At 49.2% G+C, this 18,406-nt stretch overlaps 1 protein-coding gene across 1 annotated transcript in view; it reads left to right on the plus strand.

Annotated features, from left to right (window-relative positions):
- The window catches only part of LOC122368827 (serine/threonine-protein kinase/endoribonuclease IRE1-like), a 165,240-nt gene extending 147,448 nt beyond the window's left edge, over window positions 1-17,792 (plus strand). Inside the window, exon 9 of the mRNA XM_043343088.1 lies at window positions 17,727-17,792. Within this exon, the coding sequence (XP_043199023.1) occupies window positions 17,727-17,792 (66 nt within the window). The remainder of the gene's footprint in view (window positions 1-17,726) is intronic.
- The last annotated feature ends 614 nt before the right edge of the window (window positions 17,793-18,406 follow it).

Here is an 18,406-nt window from a genome sequence, read left to right on the forward strand (position 1 = left end):
AATCGAAAGAGCGTCAAAAATAATGACGGAATGACTTCGTTTCAATTTTTAGGTCAGTTCAAAGGTTATGTCACCAGAGGTCATCAAAGGTAAAATTTAGTCCATTTCAACAATTTGGAAACTGCCAACGGCTAACTCGGGAACCACTAAGCCGCGCCCAGATGGGGTCTGCCGAGCAACGCGGTCTGATGGGGGGGGGGCATTTTGCCCACCCCCTCAGATCTCGAGAACCACGCAACATAGCGACAAGCGGTAAACGGTGTTGGATAGCACCAACGGGGAACTACCTTGTGACACAATTTCATTGACCTAGGTCAAACCGATGACGTCACAGGTCAGGTCAAAGGTCTAATTTTCACCGTTTACAGGCATTTCAAGAAATGCGTTGTAAAATCGAGTAAAATGCATTTCATTGAAAATCATCGATGGGGAAATGATCTACAAACACATATTTTGCTATTTGAGGTCACTGATACCAGGTCAGGTCACAGAGGTCAGGTCACTGGTGGGGTCACAATATGAAAGTGTCGTGTGATACATGTTTTATGGTCCATTTTACATGACAAATGCGATTATGTGGGTCAGACAGACTTCAGGGCCAGCTTAGGTCACGTTTTGGTCAAGGTCAGGTCAGGGTCAGGTCAAGGTCAGGTCAAATTAGGTCAAATTTCAAAGTTGATATTTTTGCATAAAATGGGTATCGATTCGATGCAGCTCGTTACGGGGAGTTCAATGGTGGTCTCCACGAGGTCTAGAATTGCTAAAAATTGAGTTCAAAAATTTGACGTCATCAATTTTTAAGTTTTTTCGCTATAACTTGGCCAAAAAAAGAGGTATCGATCTAAAATTTGGTATGTATATCGAAGAGCGCAGGGACTATCACATATATTCCGTTTTTTGGAAATTCGAAAATTTTTGAAAATTTTCGAGTTTTTCTAAAAAATCATTTTTTTTTATTTTTGGGGGTCAAAATCCCAAAATTTCGAAAATCCGAGATTGCAGTTTTGTAGCGCCGTCTTTTCTCTACACAACCACATAAAGAACTTTAAAATTGCTTGTTAACTGTAGAATTGGTGAGCGTTTCAAGATGTCATGTTTTTTGCTCATTTTTACTCGAACATTACCTCAGTTTGACCTCAATAACTCCTGACCTGAGGTGACCTGTGACTTGAAATTTTGTGTGACGGTGTCAAATTGATGCCCAGTAAGGTACCCAAAATTTGGCGGCGCGCAGCGCCGCCGTTTTTGCGCTATTTAACCCTCGCCGGCCGAGGGGGGGGGCGGGTGCCGCCCCCCCCATAGGGTTTTTTCGCGATAGCTCCGAACACGCTGGCGATAGAGAGCTGAAACTTGGCATACCTGACCTTTGATCCAAGCCGCATCTTTTGACACCAACCGCATTTTTGGGTCAGGTCAGGTCACTGACCTATGACGTCATAAGTGAACCTCTGCACGGTCTTCAGATGTCGCAACTTCGCAACGCCCTCACTGCCAGAGGAGATGTCACAGGGAAATGAAACTTGCAGGATCTAGTATCCATTATGAGTCCCACAACTTGTACATCTCGGATTTTTCCTAAAGGTCATATGAGGTCAGGTCATTTTCGTGACCTCACCATTATAAGTCAATGGGGAAAAATTCAAACTGCTATTCTGGCGCCGGGAACGATCTCCAACTATCTCAAGCACACAGAATCGTGATTTGATGCACCCCTTGCAAGGTTAGATGCGTCACTTTTGCAATGTTGACCTTGCGTGACGTCATTTATGACGTCATCAAGGTCATATTAGTTTTTCGTCAATAACTCTTGATCAAATTGAGCTAGCGAGTCGGGAAAGCCACCAATGGACTCAGGAAGACCTGCCGAATCGAATGATATGCGACATGACCTCTTTCGACCAACTTCGTGACCTGGGGGTGCTGACCTGACCTTGACCTGAGGTCAACACCCCAAGTTGACCTGACCCGGACAAAAAGTATATCATTCGACGCGCCTGAGCGAGACGAACACGATGCTGCCAAAATCGGCGCTCTGCGGCCGTTTTTTGCGAAGTTATTCACCAAAAACTGAACCGTACCTTGGGGCACTTGACCTGACCTCAGAGGTCACCGGTTGACCTAGGACCTTAAAATCGGGTACCAATATCTGCGTCTCGTAACGGCGCACACGCTCGTTTTTTCCGCGACGCGCTAGCTCCACCAGGGGCGAAACGGCGAGGGGGGGGTCGTACCCGCCCCCCCCCTCGGCCGGCGCGTATGTAGAAAACCAATAGGTCCGGCGAGGGTTAAGAAAAACCACAGGGGGCCAAAATGGCCCCTCTATCAGGGCGCGGGTTCTAATAGAGCTACAGCGCCGCGGAACGTGTTCCTCTCGTCGAGACGCGTCGAATGGACTATACGTTGACCTTGAAAGATCATTTTAAAAATTTGACCGCACGTCAAGGTCATGACCTGACCGGAAATGGCCATGCTGCATATCAGTCGATCCGTATCGTCGAGCTGACCACATCTGACGTGTTTTCGCCGCCTTTAGCACGTCTCTATAAAAAGTTATAGCCGAAAAACTGCTGGTGACCGTTTATGACCTGAGATGACCTCAAGGGCACACAAAAGGTTCACAGGTGCATTTTTACGTTTTAGTGTGTTATGCTTACCTATGAACCGATGTTTGAGAGGGTTTTAACCCTCGCCCATGTAGGGGGGGTTGGTGCAACCCCCCCCTGAGGTTTTTCGGAAATAGTGCAAAAACGGCGGCGCGCAGCGCCGCCAAATTTTGGGTACCTTATGGGGCAAACCTTGCGCATCTTTTGATAAAAAAAATTTGACCGGGTCATGTCAGGTCACGGAGTTATGACGTCACAAAGGGAACAGCCTCCGGCCGGATTTTCACAAACTGAGTGCCAACGCCCGAGGTTTCCTGCCGGTGGTACGGACATCGGTTGATGGATCGTGATGAAACTTCCCATGCATGTTGGGGCAAGTATTGGCTATCATATGGTATAAGAAACTTGACCGGGTCAGGTCAGGTCACGGAGCTATGACGTCACAAGAGGAACAGCGTCCGGTACTATTTTTGAAAAGCGCCCGAACCACTATTTTGCTCATTCTTGTCACCTCGATGGGAATATGCAGCAATATTAGCTTCTATAGGGAGCAAATGGACCTTCCAAATCCAAAAATACAATCAGATTTCAAAAATTTAAATTTTGATTTTTCGAATTTCTGCCGCCGACTGTGACCTTGCCGACTTCCGGCGCTCCCAACGCGCCATTTTTAGAGCTAGGGAAACGAAATACATACCAAACGATAGAGAATTGATCAAGGAACACGATAGTGAAGGTTTCAAGTCGATATCTCCCACCGTTTTGCCGCAATCGCCGCGGAAAGTTGAAAAAAGTCTATTTTTCCGAAAATTTGACCTTTGACCGGTCAAAAGTAGGTCAAATGTTGACCTAGGACCAAAAAATATACCACCAATCGCGAGATCTCGGCGAGAGCAATCCGTTGGTCTTTTCCGCTAAGCTCTATGACGCTCCGTTTTCAAACGCCAAGGGGGGGTCGCACCAACCCCCCCCTGCATGGGCGAAGGTGGCAGATCGCCGTTTACGGGCGAGGGTTAAACGACATTCGTTCAAAAAGAGGCGCATTTCACTTTTCTCCCACTGACTTGAGGTTCCAAAATTGACCTGTCCTTAGGTCACAGAAATAAAAAGTCCGAGATTAGCATTTTATACATATTGGCCGTTTTCACGACGGAATAGCAGGCATCTATTTAATCCCCATTTGATCCTTTGGTTCCTCAGGAATTTTAGTAGTTCTTTTTAGTAGGTTCCCCAGCTTTCGAATGAATGGTGCGTTAGTTTGCTATTTTTTTATTAAATATCACATCGATTTACTTTATCTAAGGATTTATCACTAATATCAACATAAAGCGTAAGCACAATTATAAAATTATAAAATTATTAAATACTAGTACAATAATTAAAAAAAGATACTGAGTTGCCAGGCTACAAAGAATATATTCATTTATGGCGCACGACAGACATTTAGAAAGCAGCGCCCTGTTTTATTGCACGCTGCTAGCCGCTTCCATTGGGTTTTGCAGGCCGACGTCATTGGTCGTTACACGTATGATGTCACGCGACTTGTGGCCTGTCACGGCTCTTTAATGATCTCCACTAAATGAATGCAACAATGGCCTTTTAAGTTGATCTCTGTGGCCATCTGTCTATGGAGCGACCAATATGAAAGTTGGGTGAATTTACCGGGGTTACATGACTATGAGCAAGCAAATGTGTATCAGGAATGGATTTAGGTGGAGAATTGCGCTGGACCATGAGTGCTCGAACGCTCCCAATTCCACGCCGGTTTGGCTTTGGAGCCGAGACAGACGATGCGGGTCAAGGTCACCGCTGGGGTAACGGTGGATTGGCTGCGCCCGAGCACCCGTAACGCGGCACAATTCTCCATCTATGGATTTTCCTATTCGCTCAGCATTGTGATAGGCGTTCGTAATAGCATTTACTCTGCTCATGTACCTATCCCCGGTTATTTAAAAGAAGTTTTTGTGGGGAAATACCACGGCTTTAGGTACTCGGTGGCCCTATTCACGACTTTCAAAGAATGCTCCGATAACTAAACACCGCACAGACCTACTGCATTAGTGAATCTGACAGAAGGTCTGTGGAATTACATCCCCCCTCACCACACCCCTAAAAACTCATCCAGTGTCCAAAACCACTTTTATCGACTGGCCAAAAAAAAAAACACACACACACACATACACACACAAAGCATGGGGCATGTCAGCTCTCAGTTCATTTATCATTGTCTTTACCATGGTTCAATTGCATTGCGCGATTTAAAGCACGTGAGTGCCTATATAGTATATATGTAGAAAACAATATCTACAGCAAAGCATCCAAAATTACAAAGGCTACAATGCTTAAAAAGTAGGTTCATCAAGGAAGCCCATTTTTACTTGCGTTGTGTTCCCAACCATGCGATTCCAACGCGGGCTACTCGCAACGTCTGTTAAGGCACGTTAACAACTGACAAGCCGCCACCGCTGCCACTTATTAATAGATGGTTGATATCGCAGCTTGGGCGTCAGCAGCGCGGCCCACAACGCGTCGGCGCCAGCGCACGCAGCTGTTGGCACTCGGCAGCCGGTGTTGCGACTTAACGGCCGGCCGGCCCCATGAAGGAGAAGCTCTTGGTGAAGCTTTGTGATCGCCTCATAGCCGCCTTGGATGTCATCTTTCTTGGCAGATCCATCCGTTCAGATGGTACGGTGCAGTCTGGATAAAGGACGAAGTCCAACGCCGCTAACCCCGCGACCGCCACCCCACAACGTGGCCGCAGACCGAACGGGCGTGAGGGCCGTAAGGGCCACCCCGCCATCCGGTAGGTGGCTGAGCAGCCGGGCGCAGCGGCGCCTGGGCGGCGGCCGCGCTGAGATGAAGTCCCAAACCGCCATGTCGCCATCACCGCCATCACCATTGCTGCAGCTGTTCCCAACCGCCTCAATCGCCGCCGTTTTGCCAGCAGTCGCGCCGCGGAATGGCAGAAGCTCCAGAGTAGCCTCCAGCGCCCCTCTCCGCACGTGTGCAGGTGCACTGCGGCCGCCGGGTCCGACGTCCAGGCAGAACATGATATTTCCATGCTGCTCCGACGGTGGGCTGGTCTTGTTTGGGCGTTCCTCCACTGTGACGTCGGTCACGCCTGCCCCGGCCAGGGCGCAGAGGCCGACGTGTCACCATCCGGTTGCAGTCCTCAGTCGGGTCGCAACGTGTACCTCTTCCGCAGCGTGGAGCGCGCTCCCGCTGGGCAACGATACAGCCAAAAGTAGCATAGCATGCGGGCGGCCAGCGCTGCGCCGGACAGCGGACCCATGCCGGGGGTATGCCGGTCTCGGCCATTAGCGGGGTCGTCGGGGCCGAGGCTGTACATACAGCTGGTGACCGCGTGAGCCGCCAATCGAAGCTCACGGCTTATAAGCTCGACGCGGGCATCACACGCCGTCCCGATGGGAGCTCCACGACGCCGCCGCGAACTCCAGCGCGGCTCGCAGCGCGAAGACCAGTACGGACGGCCGGGGCAAACGGCGTGCGGGAGTCGCAGGCGACGTTCTGCGGACAGAAAGGGTTGGGCATAAGCTGGTCGGCAGGACACTCTTGAGCCGAGCCTTTGATGTAATTACAGATGATCCAGAAGCATGCACACAAATTCATGACACACTATTCTCATTTATGTATTTGCTACATATGATATGATATACCAGCTCATAATCAGTGACGCATTCTGGGCAATATGTTCTAAAGTGAAGTAACTGAAGTTACAGCTTAAAAGCTTAAAAAACAGCTTAAAAAAACACACACACATTCGATAGCTTATGAGAATAACATGCCTTGTGTGCTTAATGCAGGAAAATATTTTTTCACTTTTTTAGAAACAGCAAGAGTTGTCAACAAGCCATGTCAACTATCTAAACAATTTTTATGGAAACTGCTCTAGCTAGCTTAACCCTCGCCGGCCGAGGGGGGGGGGGCGGGTGCCGCCCCCCCATAGGGTTTTTTTCGCGATAGCTCCGAACACGCTGGCGATAGAGAGCTGAAACTTGGCATACCTGACCTTTGATCCAAGCCGCATCTTTTGACACCAACCGCATTTTTGGGTCAGGTCAGGTCACTGACCTATGACGTCATAAGTGAACCTCTGCACGGTCTTCAGATGTCGCAACTTCGCAACGACCTCACTGCCAGAGGAGATGTCACCGGGAAATGAAACTTGCAGGATCTAGTATCCATTATGAATCTCACAACTTGTTTATCTCGGATTTTTCCTAAAGGTCATATGAGGTCAGGTCATTTTCGTGACCTCACCATTATAAGTCAATGGGGAAAAATGAAAACTGCTATTCTGGCGCCGGGAACGATCTCCAACTATCTCCAGCACACAGAATCGTGATTTGATGCACTCCTTGCAAGGTAAGATGCGTCACTTTTGCAATGTTGACCTTGCGTGACGTCATTTATGACGTCATCAAGGTCATATTAGTTTTTCGTCAATAACTCCTGATCAAATTGAGCTAGCGAGTCGAGAAAGCCACCAATGGACTCAGGAAGACCTGCCGAATCGAATGATATGCAACATGACCTCTTTCGACCAGCTTCGTGACCTGGGGGTGCTGACCTGACCTTGACCTGAGGTCAACACCCCAAGTTGACCTGACCCAGACAAAAAGTATATAATTCGACGCGCCTGAGCGAGGCGAACACGATGCTGCCAAAATCGCGGCTCTGCGGCCGTTTTTTGCGAAGTTATTTACCAAAAACTGTACCGTACCCTGGGGCACTTGACCTGACCTCAGAGGTCACCGGTTGACCTAGGACCTTAAAATCGGGTACCAATCTCTGCGTCTCGTAACGGCGCACACGTTCGTTTTTTCCGCGACGCGCTAGCTCCACCAGGGGCGAAACGGCGAGGGGGGGGGGTCGTACCCGCCCCCCTCGGCCGGCGCGTATGTAGAAAACCAATAGGTCCGGCGAGGGTTAAAGTTCCACAACGTTTCCGGAGCACCGTACCCAAACTCAGTTCATGTTACAAGAAAAAACAGTAATAATGCCTCCTAATTTTGAATGAAATATAGGTATGAGTAATTTGATTTGGAAAGCAACAAATTTCCGCACATCATTTTAGCAAAATTACTTTTTTCTTCAGCCATCAGGTTACACAAAACTATAGTAAACTTTATGATCTAGTTTACACAAAACCAAAGCCCCGATTTTAACAAATGTAGATAAAATTTAAACAATTTTAAAAAATGTATCGTGGAGAAAATAAAAAGTGTAGATTTGTAAAGCCGGGATATTCCAATTTCACGGATTAGGCACTTAAAGAAATATCTTCACCTTTCTTTGAGCCACCAGCCTTCACCCAAGTTTTACACGAATGTAGTGAAGCAGACAATGTGGCAACTCAAAATTGTGATGGTTTGAGATAATTATGACGGTAAAAGAAAAAGCAACACAAGGTTCCTTACCCTCGTTTTTTTCACATGGGTTCAGATGAGGCTTCAACTGTTGCCGACCTGAGGAGCTATAGGGACTTGAGCTTTCCAAATCTCAATTTCTAAGGGCACTGAGCAGTGTTTGGCTTTCACACGAATGCGATAGTAAGTTATATGAAGTTGACAAAGCAAGCAAAGCAAAGCATGATGCCCCGCGCGCCCGCCCGCGACCACGCCCCGCGTCCGACTCCCGACCGCCGCGTGACCCGAGGCGCCCGGCGGTCACGTGACCTACCGGCCGGGACTGCAAACGGCCATCACCACCATTCTTGTATGACGTCATATCCTACTGAGGTGCTGATTGGTCGGAATTAGATACCTGAAGGCAATTATCTGCCGTCGTTATTTTTGTTTCATTGTTTTGCGTGTTTTCTTATATGAAATGTAATTAAAAAAATTGTCATATTTTAATCACCATTAAAACATAACTGAATAGGTATAAAAGAGAACTCGATATATACTTTCCTTGTTTTTAAGAATTCCGGAATTAGATACCCGAGGGAGCAAAGAGGGAGCAAGTTGCCACGCTGATTTAATACCTCATAGTCGAAAGGTGGGCTACTAGAACTAAAAATTGCTGTGTTTGTAAATAAATAAGTGATTTGAGGGCAAAAAATGCCCGGATTTAAACTTCTAAAATTATTTTGAACATAAAATATTTCAGTTTGAGGGATGTTAAGGCCTCTAAGGGTAGGTACTTTTTAGGTATCAAATAAGTTCCTCTGCGAAAGTCCCGTCGTGAAAACGGCCATTGTTAGTCTTATCAATCTCTGAAAGTTTAAAAAGTGATTGTTCAGTCGGTGTAGCTATAGCGGGCTTGTAACCCGGCACCGCCTGGGCTATTTCCGTACCCACGACAGCCTGGGGGGGGGGTCGGATCCGACCCCCCCCCCTGTTATCTCGAGAACCAATGGTCGTATCGAGCCCCGCGAGGCGGCGTTCGAAAGGTCTCTACGAGACCTTCCCAAAGCACTCATAAGATTTTAAGATTGAGGTCAACTTTCGGGTCAAGGTCAGGTCAAAGGTCAAATTCAGGGGTTTTGCATGATTAGGCTTACGGATAGCGGAATCGATAGCTGCTGCTCGAAACTCACCACAAATGACCTCAAAGACCTAGTGAAGGTACCATGTGCGTATAGGGGTCATACTAAGTACGGGTCAAGGTCAGGTCAGGTCACGAAAGGTCTCGGTTTTCACTTTCTGCTACATGGGCGTGCGACACATGTTTTATGGCTTATTTTTTACGCCAAATCCGATGGTAATGGTTATATGTGACCCTAAGTCACTGTGCTGGTGATAAGTGTGCATTGAAAGCATAAAAAATCGTTTATACCATACATAACTAAACGAGGGCTAAGAAAAAAAGTCAATTTTTCATTTCTTTATTTTTGACATGAACATGCACTTTTCTAGACGAGCTTTGTCCCAGGAATCTAGTGGTGCCATTTGTTTTCACATGCGATGTTCAGAAGTGCCTCTAATTCGCGAAAATGCTTATGACGTCACCATGCTCTATGCATGTTGGAGCTATTTTTTACAATTTGGGGGTCAAAAATCAAGATAGAAAGTTGAAATTTGGGACATCTAATGTTCTAATAGAGCTCTATAACATATATTCCGTTTTTTTTGGAAATTCTCAAAATTTTGGATTTTTTTAGCTGTTTTCCAAAAAATATAGTTTTTTTGTATTTTAGGGGTCAAAAACGCATTTTATGGAAAATCCCAGATAGCCATTTTAAAGAACTCCTTGAGCTGCGTCTTTTCGTGTCCTTAATTTGCAATTTTCTTAAAACCTCGATTTTTGGCGATTTTTTAAACATTTACCACTGATTTTTTTTTCTTAAAAATTGCACAGAAGACGTGAAATTGATGGGGGAGAAGGTATGCCAAGTTTCAAGTTGATAGCGCAAGCAATTCATGAGTAATTCAAGAAAAACGGATGGGGGTCGGATCCGACCCCCCAGGCGGTCGCGGGTTAAACTTTGTTTGAGGTAAGGTCACTTGACGTGCCCTGGTGACCTGACCTTGAACGACCCTGATCTGAAATTTTCACAAGTTGTGTAGAAAAGATGTATGAACAGGTGTACCAAAAACAGCGGCGCTGTGCGGCGCCGTTTTTGAGATATTCGCGAAAAAACCTAAGGGGGCGTACCCCCCTTCCAGCACGGCGCAGATTAATGGGAGACAATTGAAATGCTCTTCTTCTGAACGAAAACAAAACAACCTCAAACATCGGGATTCAGGTAAATATGACACATTTAATCGGTAAATGTCACTCGTGATGTGACCACTTTTATGTTGCTGAGGTCATCTCAGGTCATGAAAGGTCTCCAGTAGATTTTTGGACAATAACTTTTGATAGAAATATGATAGACCAATGAAACACCCCATATAATTATTTTCCTTCTCGAAAATATGGATCGACTAATATGCAGTATGACCTTTCCCGGTTAGGTGATGACCTTTACCTTAGGTCAAATTATCAAATGCCCTTTTGATGTCAAATTCTAGTTCATTTGACTCGTCTGTCTCGAAAAAATAGAACACGATGCTGGATAAACTAATCTCGTGCAGGTCTGAGCCAAGAGGTATTACAGATAAAAGTCCTCCGCGAAAAATATATTTTGAAGCTAAAACGTTTACCTCAGGTCAAATCTGAGATAATCAATAAGAGAGCGCATAAAAAGAGCTATCGAATATGCGCTTTGCTGAGGCGCTGTAGCTCAATCTCTTTCTGAATCCTGACATGCGCCGCTCTGTCGAAAAATGTCAACATCGGCGAAATTTGATTTTCGGTTGTCGCTGGTGACTTGACCTTCGACCAGTGCGACCTAACCTTAAAAATGATCTAAGTAGTTTTGTAATAGTTTTTGACGCTCTTTCGAACGCCGCCTACTGCGTGTCTCGACGTGGCCCACAAGCTGAGTTAGAAATGGGTGTTCAAACACCCCCAGCAGGTTCAATAAAAAAACGCTTACGCTGGGGGCGGCACCGCGCTGCTAGGCGCTGTCGGCATCGCAATAATGGGCGGCACAGCGCTGAGGGGCGCCACTTGCATTGAGGGGTGGCATTGTACGGTGAAAGGGCAGCGTCGCATTGAGGGGCGCTATCGCAACGAGGGGTGGCACTTACGAGACTGCCTTATAAGGAACGCTTGGCACATCCTAGCCCATCTCGGCGCCGCCTGGCTGCTGCATCTTGAAAAGGGCCCTTGGTCTCGATGAGAAAGCCCCATTGTCCAATAATTGCCTAGCGTCAGTGGTTTCGGGGGGGGCTATCAATCTTGAATGGGGCGGGGCGACCGAAGTCTCCATTCAGTTTCGCGTCAGTGACTACTGGAGGGCGTCAATGACCTCGGATAGGGCGAATGTGATCTTCAGAAGGGCGCCGGGTGCTCTAGAGGGGTACAATACTTAGATGGTGTCACTGCTGCCTTCAGTAGGGCGTCGGACGCCCTGGAGGGGCGCCATTGATCTCGGATGGTCTGACTGGGATTTTCAGAGGAGCATCAGTGGTTTCAGAGGGGCGCCATTGATCAAGGATGGGCAGACTGAAGTCCCCGGTTCAGGCAGGCGCCAGTGGCTCTTGAGGGGCGCCAGCGACCTCGGATTGATGGGGCGACTGTGATCTTTAGAACGGCGTTGAGGAGCGCCATTGGGCATGGATGGGGCCGCTGTTGCCTTCAGCAGGGCGCCGGAGGGAGGCTCTGGAGGGGCTTGAGCTTGGATGGGTCGACTGTAGTCTCCAGGGGCGTTGTCTCGGATGGGGCGAATGTGATATTCAGAGGGGTGCCGGTTGCCGGGTAGTCTAGAAGGGCGCCATTGGTTTCAAAGGGTTGCCATCGAACTTAAGATGAGGCAGCTGTAACCTTCGTTTAGGTGGGCGTGATCTTCAGAAGCGCGCCGGACGCTCTGGAGGGGCGTCATTGGGCTTGAATGGGGCGACTTAAGTCTCAAGCGGGACGACTTCAGTCTCAAGGGGGGTGGGGCGCTAGTGGCTCTTGAGGGCGCTATTGATCTGGGATAGGGCGACTGTGATCTTGAGAAGAATGCGGGTGCTTTAGAGGGGCGCCAGTGGTTTCAGGGCGCGCCATCGATCTTGGATGGGTCGATTGGGGCAGCTGTGAACTTCAGAGGAGCGCCGGATGCTCTGGAGGGGCGCCATCAAGCTTTACTGGGGCGACTCTTCCGTTCAGGTGGGTGCCAGCGGCTCTTCAGGGGCGCCATCGACCCCGGGGTTCGCAATATTCTGGTTTCCGGAGGGGCGCCCCTCAACATTTGGGGGCTCAGGTCGTATTTGGGGGTGTCCTGGAGAACATTTAGATGTTCAGGCACCCCCAAAGAGATATTGAGTTCGATCCCTGCCTGCACATCACTTTTTAATTCATGTTCTCTCTGTAAAACGGCATCAGCCTAGTCGGCGGTAATTGGGGCGCCATTTGGGCGTCTTGGCGGAAAGGGAGGGGGCCATGGCCCCCATGGCCCCCCTGCATACGCCACTGCTAAGAACCATTGATTCATTCAAAGGTTGACCGAGATATCGCTCGCCGAAAACAGGCCATTTGACATGTAAACCCTATGGGCTGGTAGGAAATGTACGCCGTGGAGCAGCAGTGCTACCAACTAACTTCGGCGGGGGTCGGGTTAAAACCCTCGCCGGCCGAGGGGGGGGGCGGGTGCCGCCCCCACCCAAAGGGTTTTTTCGCGATAGCTCCGAACACGCTGGCGATAGAGAGCTGAAACTTGGCATACCTGACCTTTGATCCAAGCCGCATCTTTTGACACCAACCGCATTTTTGGGTCAGGTCAGGTCACTGACCTATGACGTCATAAGTGAACCTCTGCACGGTCTTCAGATGTCGCAACTTCGCAACGCCCTCACTGCCAGAGGAGATGTCACAGGGAAATGAAACTTGCAGGATCTAGTATCAATTATGAGTCTCACAACTTGTATATCTCGGATTTTTCCTAAAGGTCATATGAGGTCAGGTCATTTTCGTGACCTCACCATTATAAGTCAATGGGGAAAAATTCAAACTGCTATTCTGGCGCCGGGAACGATCTCCAACTATCTCAAGCACACAGAAACGTGATTTGATGCACTCCTTGCAAGATTAGATGCGTCACTTTTGCAATGTTGACCTTGCGTGACGTCATTTATGACGTCATCAAGGTCATATTAGTTTTTCGTCAATAACTCTTGATCAAATTGAGCTAGCGAGTCGAGAAAGCCACCAATGGACTCAGGAAGACCTGCCGAATCGAATGATATGCGACATGACCTCTTTCGACCAACTGCGTGACCTGGGGGTGCTGACCTGACCTTGACCTGAGGTCAGCACCCCAAGTTGACCTGACCCGGACAAAAAGTATATCATTCGACGTGCCTGAGCGAGGCGAACACGATGCTGCCAAAATCGCGGCTCTGCGGCCATTTTTTGCGAAGTTATTCACCAAAAACTGAACCGTACCCTGGGGCACTTGACCTGACCTCAGAGGTCACCGGTTGACCTAGGACCTTAAAATCGGGTACCAATCTCTGCGTCTCGTAACGGCGCACACGCTCGTTTTTTCCGCGACGCGCTAGCTCCACCAGGGGCGAAATGGCGAGGGGGGGTCGTACCCGCCCCCCCCCCCCTCGGCCGGCGCGTATGTAGAAAACCAATAGGTCCGGCGAGGGTTAACCCGCGAGTTGCTGGGGGGGGGGGCGTTAAACGCCCCCACTTTTTTCGCCGGGCCATAGCATAAAAACGGCGCGCCGTAGGCGCGCCAAATTTTGGGTACCTGTAGGGATTTGATTGAAATTTATTTTGACAAAGTTTCAAAAAAATCGGTCTGAATATTTTTGAGATATCGAGGTTTTAGTGACGTCATGATTTCTGAGTTTTCGACCAAAAACGGCATATGTTCAAAAAATAATATAAAATCACAAAATAGACATACAGGCATGCCGTAAACGCCATTAGACTGCCAATACCTTGAATAATCAAATGGCTATCTTCGATTATTGATTATCGTTCCGCATTTTCCAAATCTTGAACTGAACCTTGGCATTTTCCCGTGACTACCTCAGGACCATGATACATGCATTTCTTAAATTGAACTTTTTAAGCCGAACACGTACACATATGACAAAATGAATGTCACCATCGTGTTCTACGCTCCAAAGTACCCATAAAACATGCGTCACAGGCTGCGAATATCAGTTTTGATTTTCGGGGATATGACCTGACCTTGACCCTGACCTATACTTGGCTGAACCCTGCATTGAGCTGACACTCTTGTAGACCTTATATGATGGATTGCGCACCGTTTTGACAAAGTTTATGACGAGAGGCGCCCATTGCGAAGTCCTGAAGTCCATGCTACTGAAAGCCCGATTTGAGGTGTTTTACCTGACCTTGACCCGACCTGTGACCTCAAAATTCAACTTTAACCCGCGCGGGGCTGGTGGGGGAGGGGGGGTAAATTTTACCCACCCTCGCGAATTTTTGCAATAACTGAAAACGGCGGCGCGCAGCGCCGCCAAACTTTCAGTACCTTTCCTTACATCAATTTGACATGTTCCCTGAAATTTTGAGCGAAATCCGTCGGAAATTTTTTGAGAAATCGACGTTTTAGTGACGTCATGTTCGCCATTTTCGCCTGAAAAACGGGAAAATTTCAAACGCCGCTAACATCTTCATTTTTAAAGGAATCAAGACGTAACAAAAAAGGTTTTACGTAATTCTACGTTGTCTCTCAAATGGCTATCTCGTTTTTTGAAAATTCTGGATTTTGGCCATTTTTTCAAAAAAAAATTCCGACCGATTTTTTTGAAACTATGTCACAATAAACTTCAATCAAATCCCTACAGGTACCCAAAATTTGGCGCGCCTACGGCGCGCCGTTTTTATGCTATGGCCCGGCGAAAAAAAATTGGGGGCGTTTTACGCCCCCCCAGCAACTCGCGGGTTAACCCGACCCCCGCCGAAGTTAGTTGGTAGCACTGCTGCTCCACGGCGTACATTTCCTACTAGTCCATAGGGTTTACATGTCAAATGGCCTGTTTTCGGCGAGCGATATCTCGGTCAACCTTTGAATGAATCAATGGTTCTTAGCAGTGGCGTATACAGGGGGGCCATGGGGGCCATGCCCCCCTTTCCGCCAAGACGCCCAAATGGCGCTCCAATTATCGCCGACTAGGCTGATGCCGTTTTACAGAGAAAACATGAATTAAAAAGTGATGTGCAGGCAGGGATCGAACTCAATATCTCTTTGGGGGTGCCTGGACATCTAAATGTTCTCCAGGGCACCCCCAAATACGACCTGAGCCCCCAAATGTTGAGGGGCGCCCCTCCGGATACCAGAATATTGCGAACCCCGGGGTCGATGGCGCCCCTGAAGAGCCGCTGGCACCCACCTGAACGGAAGAGTCGCCCCAGTAAAGCTTGATGGCGCCCCTCCAGAGCACCCGGCGCCCCTCTGAAGTTCACAGCTGCCCCAATCGACCCATCCAAGATCGATGGCGCGCCCTGAAACCACTGGCACCCCTCTAAAGCACTCGCATTCTTCTCAAGATCACAGTCGCCCTATCCGAGATCAATAGCACCCTCAAGAGCCACTAGCGCCCCACCCCCCTTGAGACTGAAGTCGTCCCGCTTGAGACTTAAGTCGCCCCATTCAAGCCCAATGACGCCCCTCCAGAGCGTCCGGCGCGCTTCTGAAGATCACGCCCACCTAAACGAAGGTTACAGCTGCCCCATCTTAAGATCGATGGCAACCCTTTGAAACCAATGGCGCCCTTCTAGACTACCCGGCAACCGGCACCCCTCTGAATATCACATTCGCCCCATCCGAGACAACGCCCCTGGAGACTACAGTCGACCCATCCAAGCTCAAGCCCCTCCAGAGCCTCCCTCCGGCGCCCTGATGAAGGCAACAGCGGCCCCATCCATGCCCAATGGCGCTCCTCAACGCCGTTCTAAAGATCACAGTCGCCCCATCAATCCGAGGTCGCTGGCGCCCCTCAAGAGCCACTGGCGCCTACCTGAACCGGGGACTTCAGTCGGCCCATCCTTGATCAATGGCGCCCCTCTGAAACCACTGATGCTCCTCTGAAAATCCCAGTCAGACCATCCGAGATCAATGGCGCCCCTCCAGGGCGTCCGACGCCCTACTGAAGGCAGCAGTGACACCATCTAAGTATTGTACCCCTCTAGAGCACCCGGCGCCCTTCTGAAGATCACATTCGCCCTATCCGAGGTCATTGACGCCCTCCAGTAGTCACTGACGTGAAACTGAATGGAGACTTCGGTCGCTCCGCCCCATTCAAGATTGATAGCCCCCCCCCCCTCCCCCCGAAACCACTGACGCTAGGCAATTATTGGACAATGGGGCTTTCTCATCGAGACCAAGGGCCCTTTTCAAGATGCAGCAGCCAGGCGGCGCCGAGATGGGCTAGGATGTGCCAAGCGTTCCTTATAAGGCAGTCTCGTAAGTGCCACCCCTCGTTGCGATAGCGCCCCTCAATGCGACGCCGCCCTTTCACCGTACAATGCCACCCCTCAATGCAAGTGGCGCCCCTCAGCGCTGTGCCGCCCATTATTGCGATGCCGACAGCGCCTAGCAGCGCGGTGCCGCCCCCAGCGTAAGCGTTTTTTAATTGAACCTGCTGGGGGTGTTTGAACACCCATTTCTAACTCAGCTTGTGGGCCACGTCGAGACACGCAGTAGGCGGCGTTCGAAAGAGCGTCAAAAACTATTACAAAGCTACTTAGATCATTTTTAAGGTTAGGTCGCACTGGTCGAAGGTCAGGTCACCAGCGACAACCGAAAATCAAATTTCGCCGATGTTGACATTTTTCGACAAAGCGGCGCATGTCAGGATTCAGAAAGAGATTGAGCTACAGCGCCTCAGCAAAGGGCATATTCGATAGTGTAGCGGTCAACTGTTTATTGCTCTCACAGGTCACGACACCAGCGCCACCAGTGGCCGCTCCGTACACTACACCTCCCACCAAGTTGCGACATCTCCTCCCCTTCAAGAAAAGAAACATAACCAAAACGTGACACACCGCTGTCACACACTCAGCGTCTCTGCCTCGGTCTACCACGCATACGAATAACTGCACCCGCGCGGGCAGTGTCACGCGGAACATGAGACGCCTTTAAATTATTTACATGGACGACGACAGTTTTCCCTTCATTGTCTTCGATACGATAGTTGACATCAGACATTTTCTGAACGACAACAAAAGGCCCCGACCATATGGCTTGAAGTTTAGGCGATACACCTGCTTGCCTGATGGGGCGTTTCCAAAACACGTCTTCGCCTACCTTGAGCCCGCGAATTTTTACGTGTTTTGCAGCATCATAGTCACGTGCTCGCTTCGCCGCCGCCCGCCGCGACACATCACGGGCTCCTGTACGCACATCAGTCAGCCTGCTCATCAGACCAGAATCCGCCGCGGACCGCATGCTCGAGTGCATGGTGTCTATCGGGAGCTGCGCGCGCCTGCAGAACACCAGCTCAAACGGAGTCGCTTGCGTCGTTTCACGAATTCGCAGTCGCCACTGCATCGAAATACTCCAGGTACTCCGAAATTGAGCAGTGCTCACTCTTGGGCTGGGGTGGCACTATCACCGCCACTGCACCCGTCACCACTCCCTCACAGTCACCGGTCGTCGGCATCGCGCGGGTCTCAGTCTACGGAGCGCCCTCCGCCTGCCACCAGATGTAGCGGTCAACTGTTTATTGCTCTCACAGGTCACGACACCAGCGCCACCAGTGGCCGCTCCGTACACTACAATTGCTCTTTTTATGCGCTCTCTTAATGATTATCTCAGATTTGACTGTGTATTGTGTATTGTGTATTGTGCCAAGCCAACCACAGACCCAGCGGCCCATTTACAGTGGCAGTCATGCCCATAAAATACAAAAAAAAAAAAAACACTACATACTACTACAAAGCACGATACATTGTCTCAGATGTAAGCACCCTGAGAACGAGCGAAATCACACACATCAGAATGGATGCAGTTCGACGGAGCCAACATATCTGCATTCGGAATTTTCTGTAGAAAATTGTTGCATAGCACAGGAATGCGAATGAAAAGTCCCGACTTTACAGTGTTCACTCTGCCGAATGCGACATGAAACAGTGCTGGCTGCCGAGAACGTCTGTTAGGAACCGCCAGACCAAACAGACCCAGAAGGTGAGGACAGTCGATCCGTCCATGGTGCAATCCCAAAACCAGACGGAGATCGGCTTGAATAAAGCGCGATTTCAAAGAACACATGCCAAATCGAACAAGAAGCGTCTCATAACTCATGGGCAGGTCGCGACCGTGGGTG

Source organism: Amphibalanus amphitrite, unplaced genomic scaffold (assembly GCF_019059575.1).
Source record: "Amphibalanus amphitrite isolate SeventyFive unplaced genomic scaffold, NRLGWU_Aamphi_draft 000979F_arrow, whole genome shotgun sequence".
Lineage (NCBI taxonomy): Eukaryota > Metazoa > Arthropoda > Thecostraca > Balanomorpha > Balanidae > Amphibalanus > Amphibalanus amphitrite.